Source organism: Phoxinus phoxinus, assembly GCF_949152265.1.
Source record: "Phoxinus phoxinus genome assembly, chromosome: 10".
Lineage (NCBI taxonomy): Eukaryota > Metazoa > Chordata > Actinopteri > Cypriniformes > Leuciscidae > Phoxinus > Phoxinus phoxinus.
Window position 1 is genome coordinate 25,746,878 of NC_136885.1, and position 24,630 is coordinate 25,771,507.

The following is a 24,630-nucleotide window of genomic DNA, read 5'->3' on the forward strand; positions in this document are numbered from 1 at the left end:
ATGATTTTTTTCTTCTCAGAAAACACACAAGAGACAGTAAACCACTTAAAAGACCATCAATGAAGCTCAAGATTGAGAGGTTTGAATTGATGTTTTGCTACAGAATGTAGGCAGAGGGCAGCAGAATTACATGCTGTTGTTGAATTTTGTCTTGGGAGTTTAAGGATGGTGGTGGCAATTTGCAAGACTTTTGGATTCTCTATGTTCATTAAAACAATATAATTTGTCACCAAAATTCCCTACTCTGCTTTTATTCCTAGAAAGGACTCCACCGATTCCAAAAAGCTCCCTCCTAGAAAGCCGAGCATGGAAGGACGGAGAGACAGGTCTGCTCATGCATTACTAAAAAATAATATATATATATATATATATATATATAGAAAACCAAATAAAATGGTTACTGACAATCAGGCATTTGTGTTTTGCTCTTACTCCAGTAAGGACTCTACCGACTCCAAGTCAAGCCATCCCCTTTTGAAACGACAATCAAGTGAAACTAAATTGGAGAGGTAACCTGTTATAGTAATGCATTTGCTCTTGTAATGAAATATTAAAGTATCCAAAATAGGGATGTGTTCCAATTTCATTAACGTTTAAAAGCTAATTTTATAACCAACTGGTGGACTAGTCTAACAAACCCCCAGAAGATAGTAAAACAAAAAAGTCTATATATCCATATCAGGTAACACTTTATAATAACGTTCAGTTGTGAGTCATTTATAAGTGGTTAGTTAATGATGAACTAATCATTTACAAAAACATGACTGCGTTCATAAATGATTAATAAGTAATATGTTCATTATTTTATGTATGTTATGTAGATTCAGTTATAAGTCATTTACAACTGATTAGTTAATGATTAACTAATATTTACAAAACATGACTAGTTTCATAAATGTTTAATAAATTATGTTACATTTTTTTTAAAATGTTTTGCTCACATCAGGTGCACAGTGGTTAAAGACTCCTTGGGCCCTATTCTAACGATCTGAAACGCAAGTGTCAAAGCGCAAGTAACTTTGTGGGCGGATCCCGGCGCTGTTGCTATTTTCCCGGCGGGATAAACGACTCTTGCGCCTGGCGCAAATCTAAAAGGGGTTGGTCTGAAGTAGCTTCATTATTCATAGGTGTGGTTTGGGCGTAACGTGAAATAAACCAATCAGAGCGTCCTCTCACATTCCCTTTAAGAGCCGGCACGCTTGTTCCATGGCGGATCGCTATTATAACGGCGGATTTGCCGGCGCACGCCAAAAGAAGTTCACAGCCGAGGAGACCAACGCTCTCGTCAGGGCCATAAAACACAGAGAAGTGACAATGGGGATGATGGGAGAAACCCACCCAAATTAGCTTCGGTTAAACAGGCGTATAATTTGGGTAAATGTGTAGCCTAATCTAGATTTTTTATTTTTTTTAATCTAGATAGATCTTTTTCACATCTTCACGGGCACAACAATGATTTCCCTCTTGTGTTAATATTTTTCCTTGTAATAATGTATGATTTGCAAAAATGAAAACTGCTGCGTCTGTTTATAATTATTAGAGAATCAAAGTGGACGCGCGTTAACACGCTACATTATGGCCAAGCACGCGCCCTTAAAATACCATATCACTAACGCGCAACGCGCCACTGTCTTTTTTTCCTGGTCAATGAATGGCGCAATTGCTTTCTAAAACTGGAAAATAGCACCAGGGGAGTTTTGCGCCGGAACACGCCTCCTCTTTTCGCCGAACCGCCCCCGCGAGCGCAAGTTCATTCCCTAATTTACCGACGTGCGTCTGTGGAGGGAAAAGTCCGCTGTGCGCGGGTGCAAAATAGGAATGATACATGCGTCGGTGTTCAAAGTCAATTGCGCTGGGTGCAAGATAGGGCCCCTTGTGTTTCAGAGAAGACAGCTGTCTATACCCTCACCAGTCAGCACTTACACTGCAGTACACACTACAGTGTTCAACACCTGTTATAGATGATGTGTAAACGCATGAATAAATCATTTACAACACTTTCTGCATCCCCTAATCTAAAGTATAAACTATTCATCACTTGTAAATGTGTTACACGTCATTCGTAGATTACCACTTCAAGAATCAATAGGGCATAAGATCTACGAATGTTATCTACAAATGATGTATAACACATTTACAAGTGATGAATAGTTTACACTTTAATTAGGGGATGCAGAAAGTGTTGTAAATTATTTATTCATGCGTTTACACATCATTGTGTTGAACACTGTTACTTACCTGTTACTTGTGTTGTTGCATTTACAACACTTTCTGCACCCTCTAATTGCTACATACATTTTAAAAAAACATAATTTATTAAACATTTTAAAAACACATATTCATGTTTTATAAATGATTAGTTAATCATTAACTAATCAATTGTAAATTACTTATTATGGAATCTTCAAAACACATAGAATAATGAACACATCACTTATTCATCATTTATGAACGCATAGTGATGTTTCATAAATAATTAGTTAATCATTAACTAATCACTTGTAAATGACGGAATTTACAAAACATACATAAAATGTTAGTATATCACTTGCTAATCATTTATGAATGTTTTGTAAATGATTAGTTCATCATTAACTAACCACTTATAAATGACTTACAACTGAACGTTATTATAAAGTGTTACCGAATATCAATTTGAAATAACCTATATAATATATGAGTCAAATCCCATACTGAATGCTGCTGAAAAAAAAAGGTCATATATATGCGATGTGCTTGCCTTGCATTTGGATCATTTTACACTAAACATAAGTGTGTAACGTTAGCCAACTAGTTTAGTTGACTAGTCTTGCACATCCCTAATTCAAACCTATTGATCCTTTACAAAGATAAATGCGTGACTTTCATGTTCAACACAGAATGCGTACGATAAACTCTCATGTGTTATTTCTCCAGGAGAGATTCTACTAACTCAAGGTCTGGCAACTCACCTCAGGCCAAGAAATCTTGTGAAAGGCAAGAACTATACTTTACTGTTTATTAATATTTACTCATTTAGATGTGACCAGCATGCCATAATGCGTTATTGTGGCATTATGTTCTCATTCTCATCCTTTTGGATAGACTCAGATACAGGTTAAACTAGAAAAATTAGAATATCGTGCAAAAGTTCATTTATTTCAGTATTTCAACTTAAAAAGTGAAACTAATATATTATATAGACCAATTACATGAAATATGGGATATTTCAAGCCTTTATTTGTTTTAATTTTGATGATTATGGCTTACAGCTTATGAAAACCCCAAATTAAAAATTAGAATATTATGAAAAGGTTTTCATAGCTGTAAGCCATAATCATCGAAATTATAACAAATAAAGCCTTGAAATATCTCGCTTTGCATGTAATGAGTCTACTCTATAATATATTAGTTCCACCTTTTAAGTTGAATTACTGAAATAAATGAACTTTTGCAAAATTTGCTAAATTTTCGAGTTTCTGTAAACTTAGAACTCTGCCTGCTTCATATTCTAGTTATAATACATCCCAAAATCATTAAAATCATGACTAACAAATTATGAAAATAATGTTCACAGATAGCAGAGATCAATGACTTTGTTGGGATGTTGGAACATTCTATCTTTAAATAATTGTCACGTGGTCATTAGAGAACTAATGATGCCTGCTTTTTGTTTTTCCCATACAGCAAGAGTAAATCAGAGACCCCAAAGACGCCCACAACACCCACAAGCCCCCTCTCTCCGTCGCTTAGCTCCAGTGTGGGTCCTATATCTCCTCGTCTGCAAACCGGGGATTCCATCAGGGACAAATGCATTGAAATGCTGACCGCCGCACTACGTACAGATGGTACGCAAAACAATCCCTTGACACCCACACAGAGTCTGACATGTATCACAGACATACTGACCTATATCGTTTTGATACTCATTATTGTGGAGATGATGCTCACGATATGCTTTTCTTTCCCATTAGATGACTACAAAGACTATGGGACGAACTGTGAGGGCATGGCAGCGGAAATGGAGGATTATATCCTTAGCGAACATTATTGGTTGACAATTGCTTTGAAAATGAATGTAGAATCCTCTTGAAACAATTGCTTAAAATTCAAAAGTAGATATCCTTAACTGTCCTCCTCTGCCTACATATCTACCAGGAGATAGGAGCCACAGACATGAAATACAAGAACAGAGTCCGCAGCCGCATAAGTAACCTGAAGGATCCCAAAAATCCCAATCTGCGTAAAAATGTCTTAGCTGGAGCCATCGAGTTGAGCCGCATGGCCACCATGACTGCTGAGGTAGATTGCACATCTACCTCACATCTACCTAAATTGCACAAATTGAATTTCAATTTATAAATAATAAATAACAAAATAATAAACATAAGTTAATATATAAGTCTCACCAATGCTGCATTTTATTTTAAAATGCATTCAAAAATACAGTACAAACAGTAAAATATGATTACAATATAAAATAACTGTTTTCTTTTTTAATATATTTTAAAATGTAATTTATTCCTGTGATGACAAAGCTGAATTTTCAGCATCATTACTCAACTCTTCAGTGTCACATGTTCCTTCAGAAATGACATTCTAATATCTGATTTGGTGCTCAAGATTAATTTTTTTTATTATCAATGTTGAAAGCAGTTGTGCTGCTTTATATTTTTGTGGAAACCGTCATGTTTTTGTTCAGGGTTAATAGAAAGTTCAGCGTTTATTTGAAATATAAACTTTTAAGTATTTACTGTCGCGATTTGATCAATTTAATGCATTCTTACTGATTAAATGTATTAATTCCTTGTAAGAACAATCCTACTGACCCTTTGAATGGTAGTGTAAGTACATTTTTCTTACCCCATTTGCCCAAAATGTTCTGATAGTTATGTTTCAAACAAGAATTACATTGTTAGATATTAGATTACTGGATTTACTGAGTAGATTTACTGGAAAATGTGTTTACTGTGCAATAGTTACAAAACTTAGCTTTTGAAATGAACTGTTGTCAAACAAATATCTTCTATCCAGAAAGATGATACAGTATATCAGAAGCCAATCTGCTGTCTATAAATGAACACTATGTTCTTGCTGTTGTAGGAAATGGCTAGTGATGAACTGAAACAATTGAGGAACGTGTTGACCCAGGAGGCAATCCGAGAACATCAGATGGCAAAGACTGGAGGAACCACAACTGACATGCTGCAGTGTGGCAAGTGCAGGAAGAAAAACTGCAGCTACAACCAGGTACATCGATGAAACGGCATTTTCTAATATTACTGGATCTTTAGATGTAGATATTTATAGTGCATATGAACCTAGTATACAAACAAAGTTCTTTCATTTGTTGTGAAAATAAATTACTATTGAGTAATGTTTTGAACCTTCACAGGTGCAAACTCGGAGTGCTGATGAACCAATGACCACCTTTGTGCTGTGCAATGAATGTGGTAATCGCTGGAAGGTCAGAAAAATATATTTTGGCTTATGTATTTTATATATTTTTATAAACCAATCATCTTACGTCCAGTAGAACAATGGAAGTAACGTGTCTTTCAATATTTTTTTTTCTCTAGTTCTGCTAACTTGAAGCCAGGAGTCCAACTACATTGACCATGTAGCAGTGGCGAGGCCATACATTTAAAAGTGAGCAGACCTTGGTAAAATAGGGTGGACCAATTCCCTACTCTCAAATTACATCAATTTTTAAATTAGTTCGACAATTAAGTTTAGTTAAATTGATATATTGTCAGCCAACAGTTTAATGAAAACAACAAAATCATAACAATAAAATATCTAGTGAACACAATAAGAACAGCAAACAAAGATAAATTGTCATAGACAGAGTGTGTAAGGCTGGGCAAGGCTTACCCTTCCCCTGGCCGAGGGAATTTTCTCACTCAATCCACTGACTTCTGATTGCTTTTAGAGGGAAAAAGCTGCCCATAACTGCTGGTCTACGATCAGTTTTCTCTGTAATAATAGCATATGGGCGATTTGGCAAACGATCCAGTGCGTATCTGTGTTTGTGCTTTGGAGAGTGTCGAAGGTTTCTATTTACAATATTTTTTTACATCGTTGAGTGATGTAGCCAATCACAGACATATCTGTTGATTTCTTGAACGAACGCAATGGCCAATCAGAGGTGTTCAAGTTAGAATCCACTAACCCGGCCCTTACGTAGCCTCGCCACTGCCATGTAGGAATCCTCATATTTTTTTAATTTGGAAGAGAAAGTAATATAATGGTTTATTCTACCAGCAAATGGTCCTGAATTTATAATATGTACATTAATTCTTTAACTTTTACAGAAGTACACACAGCAAAGAGTGTATTCTGTATATTCATAATTAAAGTGAACATTAATGACTTGGGAGATGTAAATCTGATCAAATTCTACGCTTTTATACTGTTTTATGAAATGCCAGTGTTCTTTTTTTTTTTTTACTTGATTAATTGGTTTATTACACAGAATCCTATTGGGGTCAGACTTTAAAAAATGTGTTCACAAATTTAAAATTGAATTAATGAAGAGAATCCTAATCCATCTCAGATGTAGCAGCTATACAGTACAACACAAAAATGCTTTTTAAATGGATCTAAACATTTTGTTTTAAATTGTTGTGATGCATAAAATATTGTAGAGAAAAAAAATCGCACAAACTAAAGCAATAATTGTAATATGGATTTGAATAAATTATGTTGATTTGATATTTTTTGGAGTATTTTTTTGCAGGCTTAAAGAGGCCTAATACCATTCAGGCACAGCCATGGTTGTCCAAAGCTCATAAAATATGCTTGGTTTCTTTCCAGTCAGGTGTGACTGAACGAGTGTCAACCTGCCAGCCCTGTGAAAGCAGGAAATACCACACATGTAGACAACACCCATACTTTCACTCCTGAACACAAACAAACACTAAATAAGTTGCCTAACTGTAATCCGGAGTGATTTACCATTACAGCCAAAAGCGTTTAGTAAAGCACCACAGCCATCTCCACATCATGCTGTAAAATTCCCCAAAATACATACAGAACACACCAGAGCTAGTCAACCCTCTGGTGCTCATCACATGGCGGTCAAAAATAACCTTTTTATTTTTTATTATTTCAATGAAATTGATGTACTATATTTTGTATTTTTTGGTACTTAATTATATAAATGCAGTAGTTATAATCATTAACCGTTATAATAATTTATTCCATTTTTGTCATAAATCTTGAATGCTTTGGAGCACAGACTTACGTTTGGTCTCTTTTTAAAGACGACACTTGTCCGATTATTATTATGTAAAAGTGAACCCAAAAGTTATACAAATGTTACGTTTATTGTTTTGAAAAAATGCACAAAAAATACTATTTTCAATTTTTATATGACATATATATTTTCCAAAACATGTTTTACTAAAACTGCAAGAAATTCATAGACATATATTTTCCAAAACATGTTTTACTAAAACTGCAAGAAATTAATAAATCTAAACAAGTCGTGTTCCAAATTTGAGCTTGATATCTTAAATAAAAAAGCTTTCTGACAGATTTTGTTTGGGCACAGTACCACAATTTTCCATTAGATGATATTTGTTTCCCATTCATTTCCAATGCGGTTGTTTTTTACCGTGAGCAGTCAAAGTGTGACTATTTTTTCAGGACCATATAACCTTTTTTGAATCATGTCCATGCATCTTTTTGTTTGTGTGTATGTGATCACATAGCAAGTGCTAAAACCTTTACCAAGTTTCGTACCATTCTGATGAAGTAAAAAATTCACACAAAATGTAAAAAAAAATGTAGGTAAAAAATGACCAAAGAGCACCAGATGGTTAAATTGTCCAATTTGGCTATACCATCGAGTTAACATAAGTAAATTAAATATAAGTACACAATTCAATACATTGTCTCAGTTGTTCACATTATTCCTAAAACATGCTATATTTGTAAAACTAAAACTAAACGTTTATTATTTTATAATAGAAGTCAATTATTGTTGTACCCTATGACTTTGATAAATGAGGACCCCTAGTTTGAGTGAGAGCCATTTTTCCTCATCTATACTTGTGGGAAATTTGTTTCACTGGCATGTCAAAGTCTGCCCTATGTTTCGTTATTCATGGGCATTTCCTACTGACGCACTTCTAGCCGAGCTAATGATGCCCCTGTCACTATATTTTGGGTTTAATAAGTACCCTGGTCTCTGTTATCCTCAGCGCACTACATTTGAAATGAGATGAGTAACTCTGTGTGAAATTATCCCTTTTAGCCCTGAATCTTCACTCAAGTTTCATTACTCAGTTTACCAGGGTGCCCGCTCATTAGAAGCGAATTGAATTAAATGCTGTTAATTGATGTTCCGCTTCTGACAGCATTTCCTGTGGTAAAAAGGAAATGCCACTGAGAGGATGGCATGAAGCAGTGGATAACTATGCCAGCGCTGTGCAGTGTTCAGTGTCTCTAGAAGGCACAAGTTATTTCTCTCAGGCTTGAGCAGATAATTGGATACCCTGCAGGTAAGAGAGCCCCTCTTGTCATGCTTACATTTTTTAGATAGCCATGGGTATTGCTGTAAGCATCAGGGGGTAAAATGCTGATAACAGATAACAGACAATAACAGATCATGGTAAGATTAAAAAAAAGAAAAAGGAAGCCAAATTGACATTTCTTAGTCAGGAAGGATCAGCTCACGACAATTACTTGTTTTCCGCATACATGTTTTTAGTTATGTTTATTATGTTCATTGAATACTTGATTCTGATTGGCCAGCGTCGTCTAGCTTTCTGATATTTCCTCATTTTTGCCATCGTCCGCGACAAAGCTATCGTTCCGCTCATCCGGTTAAATGAAACCGGCGCTACTTTCATGTCTCGTGTCATCACACCCTGCACTTGTGCTATATTTTTTCAAACAAACGCAACTGTCGTCATCTTTGCGGCCGTTTACACAACAACGTTATCAACTAAAAATAGAAAACTTCTTATGCATTTTTTTTTTTTTACAAAGTGACATCACCCGCTGGCCTGTCAGAATGGCCTACAGCTAGCGTTTTAGTCGTTTTCGTGGATCCGTGTGAAATGTGAATTGGGATTGTTTTGACAAAGTTGCCGTCTGCATGCAAAAAATTCAAAGAAAAAAAACGTTTCCATTTTTAGTATAATTTAAACAATGTATTGATTTAAGGTTCAATCATCTTCGCAACCGTCTTCATTGTTTAAATTAATACATTGTTAGCTAACAGTGTTATTTGTATGAAATATCTTGGACATTCACCTCTGATAGATAGATCATTTAGAGTCTAAATGGTAAGACGAATGCATTTTCTGTAAAGCTGCTTTGAAACGATATGTATTGTGAAAAGCGCTATGCAAATAAATTTGAATTATATTGTTCTTCATCTTGTAGTTAGGATAATTGTTTTGTACAATTGTTTGCTTTTTCTTATAGCAAAAGCTTTAAGATAATAGTTAGGCCTACAGGTAAAATGATTGATTAATACACAATCATTCAGGTTGTTATCATATAAAGTTAGTCGATAATAGCTGCACATTTATCACTTGTCACAGTTCGGAAATCTATGCTGGAGAATACTGCTGTTGTGTGATAGGTTATGTCCTCTGGATTTGGAAAAAAAAAATGTGACCGAGTATTTCAATAAACAAACTATAAAAAAACAAAAATGTGTCCACAAAATCTGTATATAGCACACATACAACCAATCAGCTGTAGAACTCTAGGCCCCTTGCTGAGGATGAAGTGAGTCAGCTGTTCCCATGACAACTACATTTTACTCCGAGAATCCATTAGGACCTCTTGGATCATTTTTTTGCAGAGGTATCAAAGGACTGAGACTCGTTCTATCAAACATCTAATGTGTTCCATTAGACTTCAACCATCATGACTTTAGGAGGTGGATGATTGCTCTTAGTGCCCACTCATCTTTATAAAATATTGAAACCTGTTTTTCCCTAGACGCATCTAAAATCGAAGATAAATACATTTGTGTTACTCAAAATCAGTTAAGGGATTAATTTTTTTTATTTTTTATAAATTATTGTAATAAATTGTCAGAGTTTGACTGAAGGCATACACTCGAGTCTGGCAGGAGAGAGGCGACACTGAAATTCAATACAAACCAGAGTGCTTTTTAAGGATCCAAATAATTGAACTAAGTTCCTCTCGAAAGAACTTAAAAAAAACACAATTTAGCCAGACGCACATCTCACATCTCTGTTGAATGAGTTGCCAGGCAGACTCTATGGGCGTCTTTTCAACTGTCATTGCTTTAACTGTATTACAGCAACATCAACATGTATTTACAAAGGCAATTTAATGACCTGTAGAAGACGGTTGCGAAGATGATTCACGATTGTATTGCAAACAAGGGCAAAAGATGCAAAGAAAGAAAAGCACTATAGTGATGATTCTAGGATGTTGCTCATGAGTTAACTTAGTGGCATGCCTAAATTGGACTATTGAAATAAATTGATAATACAATTTTAATACATTTTTAATAAAATAAAATATATATGTTTTTTACATTTGTTTGAATTAAACAGCTAGTAAACATACTTTATTACTAGAAACCAATTTAAATGAAAGCATTCTGCAATTGTTGAAGACATTTCTCCTTAAATATAGAACTGCTTTGGCATAAAGTTCAAGTCAAGAGTCAAGAATCCAAGGGTTCATATAAAATTCTACTCAACATTTTTTCTAAGAGTGACTAATGTGTAACTTGCTTTGATGTTAATGTAATTTCTTTAGAAAAAAAAATGTATTATTAGTTTATCAAACCAGTGATGGCACATATAGTAATGGTCATTATGCATTCAGCATTCAGCAGAAATGCAATAGCTCACAACGGATGTTACAATGAAATGCAAGCACAGTTAGAGAGGAGCTTGGAGCTATTAAGAACTATTCTCATGGCAGTGTGTGGTTGGAAGACAAAGATATGATATATTACCGATCTAAATCATTTGAAAGACAAGGCAGAGTGAGCGTATTTCTACAGCAGACGCTCATCATATTCTGGATGGTCAGATCTGCATGAAAATGAGAGGTGATAGACAGATTTCTCAGTCTCAAAGTGTTGATGGCTGCCAGAAGATCTGTTCCAATATGTGGGCAGAAGGCTATTAGTCCCCGCTGGCTACTCTCATCCATCTAATGCGCCAGTCACCCGTGATCTAATCCACCAGCCCCTCAAAAAAAAAAAAAAAAAAAAGACCCATCAAACTTTACCGCTGCTCACAATATAATATATTTCCCAAGGAAAATCAATTTGGAAGAAACAATAACAACAAAAACTTGTAATGGACAGAGTGTAGAGTCCATGATGCAAATAAAAATGTTACGTATTATTTTGATATGCATTGCAGCCTTGTAAACTATAATTGTGAATGCTAACAACAGACAATATGCCTTATAGCCAAGGATGTTGTTCTTAGAGGAAAAAACAATGAAGAAAGGAACCGTCAGACAGGTGTTATTTTTTTGGTTTAAAACAAAAACAAACTTTTTTTCATTTTTTTTCTTAATTTAAATGAACATCCCCTAAACAGCAGAAATGTTTCACTCTAGACTCCCACTGGCTTGAATTCATCAGTTCTGTTGATGACAAGAGGCAGAAACACTGATTAGATGCTAATGGCATTCGTGGCTGTTCTGTCCTTCACATTAATGATAATTAAGCAAACCAGCATCTTAGCATGCACTGATTCTTGGGCGAACCGAGGCTAACAATCCAATACGTAATATGTGAGCATTACATGATCTGTTTAACCACACTTCAACGAAAATATACCTACATTTAACAGCAGATATTACATGGGTAAATGAAATCCATTATGTATATGTATTACTCAGTGCTTGATCCTGTATCCACTCCAAATGTAAATAATGAGGCCTGGATTTTAAAGAAAGAATAAATAATCAGATTAATATTATCAAGTGCTGATCCAAAACCACTTGAAAGGACCTGTGAGCATTCAAACCAGTGAGCAATTTGTTCCCAGGTTGAGACCCTGCATTAAGCATTTCCCTCAGATTTGCATACATGCATTATTTTAATTCCTGTGTCAACATTATGATTGTTATGTTAATTATTCCGTTTTGTTCTGTATGTATCATTTTATAGTGGTTACTTATATTTATTAAAACTATGAGACAGTGTTATATTGGAAACTTTTACATTTTGATTGTTTTTTCACACTCTTCTTGGTGACACACTGTGATCTTATTTTCATGGCAAGGCTTCAATTTTTGTGGCTAGACATCAAAATCACATCATCAGTCAGCAGATCAAGAAACATTTTTCATTCTCTCGTCGACAATTTTAGATACAATTTTTAAATATATAAAAAGGCTCAGGATTTATTTTGCCAATATTCCATCATATTTTTCTCTAAATGGCATATGGTCAGTTCAGTCACAAGTAAATGACGGTTTGGCTAAAGATCAGATGATTTAATGTGTGCATCTGGCTCTTGGACCTGTTAAAGCAGACTTCAATCTGTTAGTGGCCAAGCTTAGCATCTGGTCTCGGACAAACCCGACATAAATCACACACAGGTAGAATTGGTAAGTGTTAAATCATAGAAAAGGAGTACAAAATGATGGCTGTGTACTGAGAACTTCCAGAAATATTTTGTCTGGGAAGAACTGGAATGGTCTATGCAAGGTAATGATCCAATCTCTCCCATCAAGTCATATTTATATCGAGCCATCTGTAACGACAGATGCTCTCTCAGTTTAAATGTCTACTGGCCAGCTAAAATGGTGACCTATGAAGCAAAACCGACTGAGTCCAGATGTAAGCTTGTGGTTGCACTGAAATTCACTGTCTAACATCCATTATACAGATTCATTCATTTATACTAATGTCATGCAAGTCAAATGTAATTTCCCTCTCATTAGGACATGCTCATGGCACTGAGAAACTAGATAACTCACTCAAACTCACTCAAAAGAAATCTTCTAGCACATTTAGTCTTTTTAAATCATGGAAGACTTCTGTACTGTGTGAAAGCGTTGCATAACATTTCATTATAAAAACAGCAGTCTGTTATTTTGTTTATCTCTCTTTGTTTGATCTGTTCTTTTAACAGGCTCCAGAGAAATAATCATGTTTCCTGAGTGATACAAAGCGTATACAAAAGGTAACTTTTAACATCGCGCATCATAAATTTTGGATAAAAAGCACAATGTTGCAACAGTAGAGAGCCAGAGCCATGCAGGGAGGATATTGTCAAGTGCTTGAAATTGATTCTCTGTTATATAATTTCCTTTCCGCATAACTGCGTGCGATTAGAAGCCACCGAATGGTGAAGAATCTTTTTTGATTGAACTGATCATGTAATCATTTGAACAGGATTCCATTACCAAAATGTGTGCTAATTGCAAATTTACCCCTGAGGGTCAAACTTTAATATTATGCCTCCTAGCACATGTAAATGTAAGTCAGTTATGAGGAATGTGACATGTATTATGCATTGATGTGGAATGAGTTGAATTAACATAAAAGTACATGTAGAATTCTGTCCAGTTGAATGAACTCAATAACGTCTTAAGAGGTACCAAAACAACATGCTGTAACAGCTTGACTTAAATACAAAGCCTCCAGATGGTGCCCTGTTTTTCATGAAATGAAGCCAAGAGCAGTGCTCGACAAAATCACAATCTTGACAAACGTGTCACCTCAAAGCAGCAAGGCCAAGAACTTATAAGCCACCCAAATTTAAGCCTTTATGTGGCAGAGATTTCCACAAAATTGCATTTCTCTCTTTACCTGAACTACATGCTTATAGAAGAAAAATATAGGTGCTTTATATACTACAGAAATTTACCAGACACATTTAAATAATGTTAAATAGGAAAGCATTATATGCATTCATTTAAGACATGTATCCTTATAGAACATGTTTGACATAAAGGGTTCCTTAAAATTGAGTCAAGAACCCTATGGGTTAGAACCTAAGAGAGTGGAATGGAAACACAGCCTATAACAAATAATAGTAAATAACATAGCTATAGTGCATGTTTACAGTATGTCGAGTCACTCTAGTGACACTTTTGTGTGTGGGCGCAGATTTTCAGTGTGTTCCACTATGCAAATGGTTTGTATTTCGGGAGAAAGTACGAGCGCATGCACAGCAGCACGCGCACTCGCGCAGTTGGAAGTCGAGTGCGCTCCCGAGAAGAGGAGAAGAGAAAAGGAGGGCTGCGTAAAGTGACCAGTGGAGTTGATGTCATTATAGCTGCTGTTCTATTTCTTTCTATACCTTTTAGATGAACGGTATATGTTCATAATCTTCCCATTTTTGAGTCACATAGAAGACGTTTGACATTATACAAGGGAAGCGCATAATGGAGCCTCCAACAGTAACTGTTAATGATTTTCTCGAAAAGTATCCTTTAATTCTCCACAACTCGAGCTTTATGGAGGAACCAGCGGGACTTCTGTCCAACTGGAGCGAGGGCAGCGAGCCGAAGGCGGTGAGAGGCAGCAGTGCGGTCGCTATCGCTGTGTGCATTACCGCGCTGTACTCAGTCATATGCGTGGTGGGACTGTTTGGAAATATTCTGGTTATGTACGGTGTGGTCAGGTAAGAGAACTAGTTTATTCAATGGATATCCTTTGTAGCCTAGCCTACTTCAAAAGTCTCTGCAACTGGGAAAATTATGAATTGTTTAATTGACCACGCTTGACATTATAGCTAAATGACCTCTAGCCTAAACTTTGCTGATTGTCTGTACAATAAGTGCACACTGACTAAAGAAAAAGATAAACGTAAATAGCGTCACCTATTTGAACCCAGAAAATATAGGTCTATTCACAGAGAATGTGTTGGACATGGGAGTTTTGACTGGAATCTGATCAAGTGGGAGAAGATGAAAGACAAAGCTGAGGAGTAAGATTTTTGAGATGTGCTGAGGGTGGAGAGTTCCCTTTATATTGAGGTTTTGACCACAAAGCCAGAATATGTTTCTTATACAAACAAAACAAAATCTATTTCGCACAAAAGGCTTCATTAAGCTAAAAATCTTCTCCTGGAAGTGTCTTAAGTCTATAGCTATATATTAAAATGTTCTGCAATAAAAATAAATTTTCGTATCAGAGTTATGATGTCATGTTTGTAAATCCTGGTTTTATCACTGTAAATAAGTAGATACTCCAGGCAACATTTCAGATCACCACCTGGCAAGCCCAATGGCTAGTTAATGTAGAACCTCTTAGCACCCTTTCTAAAAGTTCAAGAAACAATGTTAAAAGTTAAAAATAAAACCCATAAGTTCCTGTAAGAACCCTAAACACTGTAAATGTTAAATGTTTTTAAAAATATATAAAATTCTATCCTGACCAGGGTATTTTGAGGCACCTTTAAAATGCCTATAGGTTCTGCAAAATTTTCTTTATCTGAAGATCCCCAAATTCCTTAACCCCAAGCTTACAGTGTATACAACCATTTCACACAGCTATACAGAACTAATCAGAGTTCTTTTCAATGAACACATAAAGCATTTTCAATGAACACATAAAGCATTTTCAATGAACACATAAAGCATTCTATTTATAATTCCTTTCAGGCATTCCAAATATGAAATAACCATTAGAACACTGTAAAGAAATGAACAGAATAAGAACTAAAAAAAAATTAAGAAAAACATTTGTATAACCCAGGAAAATCAGCTAAAGGTGTTGTGTTTATGTTAGATTGCATTGGTACATTTAAACTAAACTATTAAAGTGAACATGCATTTTACAACTCGATTTAGAAAAAGAAAATGGAAGGGAACCAAAAAGATTTTTAATATAGGCCTAAATAGAGCCTTTGGCATGTGAGTGGTTCAGATCTTTCTATCTATTCACAGCACATATTCAAGAGTGCAAAGCCATTGCCTATGAGGGGAAGTCTGAATGGACTAATCATATTCGGAATCTCTGGATTGCCTTCCTTTGAGGAGACATAAAAAAAACGGTAGCAGAAGAGAATATTATAGTGTATCAGACACTACAGCCTGGAGGGATGAAGCTGTACAATAGGAAGTTTGGTGTGAAAAGAACTCATTAACAATTCCCCCTGAAGTTTCAATTGCATATGGAGAACTTGATATGAATGCATTTTAGATTGCATCAAAGTTTTCCCCTCATTTTAATCCATTATTTCTCACACTGCACCAAAAAGCCATTTTTAAATGGTATTTTTGTCTGGTTTCCCTGTAAAAATATCTAAATGTCCTTAAAAGACAAGACAGCAGAAACAAATGTATTAAGGTTTTTGATTAAAACAATACAGCAAAAAACAAACAAACAAACAAACAAACAAACAAATAATTTGCTTCTATACACACACACAGACCATTCAGAGGTAAATATAATGGCAATACCTCTAAAAGGCCTGTTGTTGCAGAAATATGTTCCCTGATGAGCATGAAAAAAGTGATGATGCTACAAATTTAGCATAGCAAACCAGTATTTCCTTATGAATTAGGGTCCAGTGTAAAATAAGAGATGCAAACATGAGTCATGGATATACAACAAAACATGTTATGCACTCAGCACAAAAGACTTAATGGAACTTATAATAATGGATTTATTCATCTCACACGTGTAGCCATGTACAAAGAGAGGAATAAACTGTAGTGTCACTAATGGATGTGCTGTCTTCTCTCTTCAGCGCATTGAGACTTCAAATGTCAAGTCCTCAAAAGAGAGCACTGTGTGGGCTCCAGACAAATCTCAAAGAGAGGATAATCAATGGATTACAATTTACGCCATTGGCATTGATCTTTTCTTTAGTGACTATTTGCATCCTTTTATAGGCAACCCCATCATTCATCAGCCCATTATTAATGTAAAAAATACAGAGAAAATGATGAGCTGATTATTGTATAATATCACAAAGAGACTTTTGAGACACCTTAATTTAATGAAAGCATGGTGTTAGCCCCTGCTGGTAGATGTTGTAAATACACCTTTCCACTATTTATCCATAAACACAGTCGTTTAGCCATTATAGCCTATCCTATAGATCTCTCTCTCTCTCTCTCTCTCTCTCTCTCTCTCTCTCTCTCTCTCTCTCTCTCTCTCTCTCTCTCTCTCTCTCTCTCTCTCTCTCTCTCTCTCTCTCTCTCTCTCTCTCTCTCTCTCTCTCTCTCTCTCTCTCTCTCTCTCTCTCTATATATATATATACATATATATATATATAAAGTTATTTATAATGTTATTTTAATGTTAACATTTTAATATTGGAATAAACGTTGAATACAGTTTAGAAGGGTGTTAAATGATGATCAACCACGAATGGAAATATGTGCTCATGTTAATCATCTCATATTTATAATGAAAAGGGCAAAAGCAAGAAGAGCCTCAAATCATGTACAATCAGCGCATCCAATTCATCATTCATCTGCATCTGAATTCTTGAATGTTCATATCGTCATTGCAAACCCAGGTGCAGCTGATCGACATTCAAAAACTATGAAGTGCTTGTGTAGCTGATTCTCTCAGGCTGACTTTTGCTCTCTTTTTTTCTTCAACAGGTACACAAAGATGAAGACAGCGACCAACATTTACATCTTTAATCTGGCTTTGGCCGATGCATTAGCCACCAGTACTCTGCCCTTCCAGAGTGCCAAATACCTCATGGGCACCTGGCCATTCGGTGAGCTGTTGTGCAAAGTGGTCATGGCTATTGACTACTACAACATGTTCACCAGTATTTTCACATTGACGATGATGAGTGTGGACCGTTACATTGCCGTGTGCCATCCAGTGAGAGCCCTGGACTTCCGCACGCCTGTCAAAGCAAAGATCATCAACATCTGCATATGGATTCTCTCCTCTGCTATCGGTATCCCAATCATGGTTATGGCCGTTACAGTGACAAATAAAGGTGAGGACAAAGTGATTGGGGGGAAATACAGAGGTATTTGATTTTATAGCACAATAAACTAGATGTTAATTTCGTGTAACTTATATTTTAGATCCAAAATTGCTAGTTACCATACTTCGTCTATTTTTGCTCTGTTAACAAAATAGTTTTGAACAAAACCATGCTGAATTAGTTAACGCTCTCCGAGCAATACACAATACACAGTTTCGCTGGGGATAAATCATTCTTTTTATACAAATCAGTTGAATGAATGATTCAACGCTTGCTCATAAAGACAATTGCTTGTTTCGGGTTCTGAAGAAATCAGTGTTTTTAAATAATCGGTTGATTGAATTCAGTGACTGATGCACCGAAATTGAAAACTGTTAGGCTCTATATTTGGGTTGAAACATACTTCATGGCCATTAAAACAGTGTTACTATATGTGACCCTGGATCACAAAAACCAGTCACAAGTTGCACGGGTATATTTGTGGCAATATTTGTGGTCAAAATTATCGCTTTTTCTTTTATTTATTTTTTGTGAGTGAATGCAGCACAATCGCAAACATAAATGTAAAACTTTAAAGGAGATTTTCTCAATGTTTAGATCTTTTTGCACCCTCAGATTGCAGATTTTAATATAGTTGTATCTCGGCCAAATATCGTCCTGTCCTAACAAAACGTACATCAATGAAAAGCTTATTTATTCAGCCTTCATATGATGTATACATCTTAATAAAAAAATAAAAAAACCCATGTGACTGGTTTTGTGGTCCAGGGTCACATATAGTATGAAAATGGGTAGTAGTATGAACAAACTATTCTTCATGTTGTCAAAATCATTTGACCTCCCAACAGTTGCATTGCTTCACTGCCATTCACAGCTCCTCTCCCATGGCCTCATGGGATAGTAAAGCATCTATCAGATATGCACTTTATAATCTTTTTGCCTATTAGGGAAGTAGGCATATTCTGACACGGAGTCACTTGTCGTCACTTGGCGTAATAATATAGCTTGCATATACTAATGTATTTCAGTGCTTGGCCAATCCGATTCAAGGATGGGACATAACTGTTGTAAATAAAAAATGAATAGTTAGGGAATTACAAAACAACTGCTCGGTAAAATCAATCAAGAAATTACTTTAGAATGAACAAATCTTCTTATCTTTTTCTTTACATATCTATTCTCCCCAGGCAAAACGGTCTGCATGTTGAAATTCCCACACTCAAATCCGCAGTATTGGGATACTGTGACCAAGATCTGCGTTTTCATTTTTGCCTTTGTGGTTCCCGTCTTGGTCATCACCATCTGTTACGGCCTGATGATCTTTCGCCTTAAGAGTGTGCGCTTGTTGTCCGGCTCCAAAGAGAAAGACAGGAACCTCCGGCGTATTACCCGCATGGTATTGGTGGTGGTGGCAGCCTTCATCATCTGCTGGACCCCTATCCATATCTTCATCATCGTCAGGACTGTGGTGGAGGTCAACAACAAGAATTTGTTCGTTGCCACCTGCTGGCACCTGTGTATTGCTCTTGGCTACATGAACAGCAGCCTCAACCCGGTCTTGTACGCATTCCTGGATGAAAACTTCAAGAGGTGCTTCAGAGAATTCTGCGTGCCCTTTCGTTCCCGCATGGAGCACAACAGCTTTTCCAGAGCTCGTAGCGCCACGAGAGAGCCCATCTCAGTGTGCGCCAAGTCTGATTCAATGAAGCAGCCCACATGACTAGACCTGGACCAGATGCCTCCTGGTATGCAACCAAGGACACAGAAAGACCTGCAGTCTGAGGTCACCCAGATCTCCACCACTGAGTTTTAAACTCCTCTGAGGTTAATATAAGTTGGCGACAAGCTTACAGAAAGTATATGTTTTCCAAAGTGAGGGAATGAGATAATTTGGACCATCAAGATTCTAATCATGCAGTGGAAAAAACATAACAAATGTGGCCTTGGAATGGTCAATAGGAAATCTACATTCATTAGTGGTACAGTATATGAGCCATCAAAGTGGATTCCCGTAATTGGATTTTTAAATAAAAGTGAATGCGTTTCCCTGGGATTTGTGGTATCTTGTTGTTGAAATACATTATTACTGGGGCCAAACGATGTACTGAATACACAAATTCAGTTTCTCAAACAACATGATAATCTGTAAGATGGATATTTCATTTAAAGAGACAAAAATGCTCACTTTTCACAGAACAATGAAAATGTACAGAAGTCTTTTTCCACTCCATAATAAAAGGATTTCATTAAATCTGAGGATAAAGATATATGGAGAAAGAGAGGTGTCGGACACAGAGAATGGAACAAAATTTCATCCGAAGGTTTGCAGGAAAGTTTTGCATGGATGACAGAATACTTTCCTCAGGATCGCTGTGAGAATACACTGTTACATAAACTCTTGACACATTGTTCATTTCATGGTGCTTGATAAGGTGTAATTTTGTGCTACTAGTGAAAGTGTTTGATAACTTTTGACCGTGTTTAGACTGTGAGTCTATCACAGAGGGTCTCTTAGATATTGTCTTCTTAGTTATGAAGTATTTAGTGCAACAATTATTGGATTTCATTGGTATTAGTGCAGAATGGCTGTTTTTTGACCTTCTTCAAATCCACATCTAACGATTTATTTTGTGATATTAGCGTCTTATTCTAAATGTCAGCTTTGCTGTAAAAGGAGAGTTTAGTTTCTTGAGCTGTTATAAACAAACTTTTTCCAGTCAGGAATGTGTTTATGTATTAGCAGTGAGTATTACTTTTCTGTAGAACCTATGTACTTTTGCAAAACTGTTGGATATTTCCTAATCAATCATGTGTTTATGGATGCATGGCAATTAGACGTCACCAATTATCCGAACTGTCAGTGTGAAAGCTAAAGTAGTCTATTAACATTATTCTGTAGATTGCATGGGTGTTGGGAAAAATAACCTTTATCTCAAAAAATGTCACTTCCCACATGAGTGTGCCTTAGTATCTAAAATATACATTCATCATCTCATATATTGAATGATAAGCCTGTCACCCTTTACGCTGTTTTAAAGATTAAAATTTTGTTTGGTAAAAATATAACACAAAAGCCCTAAAAAATTCTGTTTTTCCGCAGGTACTTGTAAAGGTTGGAGACTCAAGCACTTTTACATAATCTCTTCAGCAGACAACCTATAGACCCCATTTTGGAATATATTGGATAAGTGCTTTGACTTTGAGTAAAGTAGTTAGAGCCTTTGAGTTTGCGTACGCTAAAACCATGCCAAAAAAAGCCATTTGATGTGGAAAAGTGCTTAGCACCATGTCAGGGTCTGAGCAGACGTACACACTTACCTGAAAACTAAACTATACCTGTTGTGTCTTCATGCAGCACATATTCTCTGGCTCAGGAGGCATTATGGTCCGACTCCGGTTCGAGGCTGAACACCACTACTTACAACTTTTGACTTTTCCAGTGCAAGAGATTGTCCTGTTTTGTTGTTACATGAGCTCTTGAAGCTCCGCCCTCTTCTTGAAAGGGGGCCAGGAGCACCAGCTTATTTCCATTTAAAGGGACACACATAAAAACAGTGCAATTTTCCTCACCCCCCAAAAAGTGGCAATTTTAAAGGGATAGTTCACCCGAAAATTTAAATTAGCCATCCTAGGTGTATATGACATTCGTCTTTCAGGCAAATACAATCTGAGTTATATTAAAAAAAATGTCCTGGCTCTTCCAAGCTTTATAATGACACTGAATGGACGTTTCGGTTTTGAAGTCCATCTATCCATCCATCATAAAAGTGCTCACAGCCTTGGGGTGTTAATAAAGACCTTCTGAAGTGAAGCGATGCGTTTGTCTAAGAAACATATCCATATTTCAAACTTTATAAAGTAAAATAACTAGCTTCGGGCCAAACGAACATACGGATTCTACTCACGGTGTTGGAATTTAGACAGAGCAGAGGTAGGACATACTGTATATATTGAAAGCCAAAGTAAACAGACAGGACCCCTATTTTCAATTATGCTTCAAAACGAATCAGCTTGATAATGAACAGATAGACAATTAATGTTTAGTTTGACCTCCTGTGGCTGACAAACAACATTTTCTGCAGATCAACATCTTCCACAGTTTCAGGCCCTGTTTTATACCCTGTGTCAGTGCACCTGTTATTTTGGAAAACAGTACACAAACACTTAAAGCAATGGTGTTTGCAGTACTGTATACCTTGTGCCACAGTAGGGATAATGGACTCTGGAAATGGTTACGGTGCAACACAAGAGTCTCAGCCAGCCAGCAGACACAAACTTAGATGAGAAAATGGTCTGAATAGCAAACACCATCATTATGGTCAGCAAATGTCATTTATGTGCTTCTCTGGTTCCTTGTGATTGTGGTTTGGAGTGTCTGTTACATAACAGCATAAACAGCGTATCAGAGAGCAACACTGTTTACACACTGAGCGGAGGGAAGCATCACGAGGCAGAGTAATGACAAGAGACCCAGCATGTCTTCTAGATTGATCAGGAGGATCACACTCTGCACAATATTGCGCTCAACCCCTTCAGTGTCCTTATGAGATTTATTTTTTACAAGCTGTGGGCTAATTCGGAGAGTCAGTGTGGATTTGAAACAACTCACACTCTTGCACATAATAGCCTATATGCAACTGATGCTTAACATGCCCATTGAACGTGCTAAATCAAAAACAATAACTGAAGGTAATATCAGCGTGTCACTCCCCAAAAAAGTCAGTTTAAGAGCCTCCTCAATTTGACTAGGCTATATTTATCATTATAGCCTGACTGTCAACTCTGACACACATGGTAAAACAAAATAAATACACATAAATATTACAAACATCATGGTCTAGGCTAAGCAGGTCCCTATAATTTATCTGAGGAGAATATGGTACAAATAATACCCATATACAGTAAGAACTTCCATTAAAGGCTGCGCTGTTCAGTTTCCATGGTGACAGTGGTTGTTTACCCATCAAGATGAGATGCTATACAATAACAAATGGTCATGTAAGGCATGCTGATATTATTAACATAAATTGTGCATCGTATGCTTGAAAGAAAAGAACATCTAATCCAAACAATTATAGGGAGCCAGTTTTCAGTTGTGAAAACAGACGGACTTTCCTGGCTAATCCAAACCTTAAAAAGAGAACGTTGTGGGTATGGAGGACCAAACCTGCAGAAATTAAAAATGAATAAATAAATGAATAAATGTGACAAATAGATAAATAAATGTGATAATATAAAAATAAATAAAGGAATAAACGACTTGATAAAATAAATATGAAAATAAAATTAATTTATTTTTGTATTATTTTTCCCCTTAATGTATTTTCTGCTTTTATACATTTAAAAAAAATGTTTTAACTTTTATCTATTTTATTGTGGGAGCCAAAAACGAATCTTCTGGAAACCAAAAATTGTTAGCTGGGAGAAAAGTCACCTAATTTCAAACCAAGGATCTTTCTGTTGGTCAACATCATGCTTGAACAATCTTTCGCCCTGAAACAGGAAATTCCAGATATCATAACTTTCTGCTGAATATGACTAGAAAACCTGCGAACTCACCGATCAATGATAAACCACACACACACCAATCAATTTATTTCATGAGTGAAAATAATGTGCTTATGGAGATAGGCCCTATGCACCGCTGCACTACTTCCTGAACTTGTGCAGGCTCCTTTGTTTCCTGTCTGCCAGGATTGGCCAAACTGATTAATCCAGGTGTGTCTGATTATTGTTGTTGGTCAGACACACCTGGATTAATCAGTTTGGCCAATCCTGGCAGACAGGAAACAAAGGAGCCTGCACAAGTTCAGGAAGTAGTGCAGCGGTGCATAGGGCCTATTGTCAATGCTGCATGGTCATGTTATATGTTTAAATATAAGCACAGTTCACTGATGTCATGTGTAAAATGTTTTAAAGTCATACACAGAAGTTTTTTCTTCCCTGTTGTGACGTATATTCGAGTAAAAATGCTTCTCCAACTAACAAAAAAAAAGTATGGCAGGACTTGATTTTGTCCATGGAGAATTGATTGGATGGTTGAAGTTTGCTATTGGTGTGATGCTATTGGACAGGTTGTCTGCACTTACACCAATAAACACAGAGATGTTGCAAAAGGGAGTAGTGGAAGCTAATTTGATTAAAGATTATGAATGTTTTTTTTGTTGTTTTTTTATAATATAGAGCACAGAGAATATTTATATTCCATAAAATTAAAGGGACAATTTTGATTTCATGGAGACAGAGGAAAAAGTTGCTCCTTTAACAAGCTGTAGAAAATACTAATGCTTTTAACAATTCATGGACTGCCTGCTGTGAAACACCTCATTTTCATGACATATTTGCAACTGCATAATGGAAACGTTTGACTAATTTATCCTTATGGGAATAAGGATAGCCCTCTCAAAATCCTTTATTGTAGCTTGCTGGCATTAAAAACAACATCATTTAAAGCCAGTGCCCTGTCCACTTGTCAGTGCAGCAACCTCATGCTGTCTCACACCAGGCATCGAAAAACATTGATGACAGCATTAAATGATGGTGGTCAATTAAGTGCTTGCAGAAGAGGCTGTTAGCATTTCAAAGCTTTCCGAGAAAGTGGGCCTTGAAGGGCTTTTCAACTGAAATACCCCACAAAGTCTCTCAGCATGACTCACTGTGGGCAGTAACATAAAGAACAGACCGAGAGCATAATTCCATTTCCCCTTCATGGATGCTGAAGTGGTGCTTTGATCTGCAAATTTTACCAATAGAGACCAAACCATTTCCA

At 36.3% G+C, this 24,630-nt stretch overlaps 2 protein-coding genes across 36 annotated transcripts in view; both read left to right on the forward strand.

The window, feature by feature from the left end:
• tcea3 (transcription elongation factor A (SII), 3) overlaps positions 1–6,693 on the forward strand; it is a 47,520-nt gene extending 40,827 nt beyond the window's left edge. For 18 of the 35 annotated variants that reach the window (XM_079625562.1, XM_079625547.1, XM_079625560.1 and 15 more), the window contains 10 exons: positions 20–79; positions 261–326; positions 438–509; positions 2,917–2,976; positions 3,667–3,827; positions 3,954–4,010; positions 4,127–4,281; positions 5,083–5,229; positions 5,375–5,446; positions 5,559–6,693. In XM_079625562.1, the coding sequence (XP_079481688.1) occupies positions 20–79; positions 261–326; positions 438–509; positions 2,917–2,976; positions 3,667–3,827; positions 3,954–4,010; positions 4,127–4,281; positions 5,083–5,229; positions 5,375–5,446; positions 5,559–5,567 (859 nt within the window). In that variant the 3' untranslated portion in view covers positions 5,568–6,693. The remainder of the gene's footprint in view (positions 1–19; positions 80–260; positions 327–437; positions 510–2,916; positions 2,977–3,666; positions 3,828–3,953; positions 4,011–4,126; positions 4,282–5,082; positions 5,230–5,374; positions 5,447–5,558) is intronic. The other 17 variants (XM_079625551.1, XM_079625548.1, XM_079625550.1 and 14 more) reach the window with 3 other exon arrangements.
• A 7,430-nt stretch (positions 6,694–14,123) lies between these two features.
• oprd1b (opioid receptor, delta 1b) lies at positions 14,124–20,917 on the forward strand. Its single transcript, XM_079625571.1, has 3 exons — positions 14,124–14,579; positions 17,518–17,870; positions 19,049–20,917. Exons 1-3 carry the CDS (start codon positions 14,341–14,343, stop codon positions 19,579–19,581), a joined length of 1,125 nt encoding a protein of 374 aa, XP_079481697.1. The 5' UTR covers positions 14,124–14,340; the 3' UTR covers positions 19,582–20,917.
• The last annotated feature ends 3,713 nt before the right edge of the window (positions 20,918–24,630 follow it).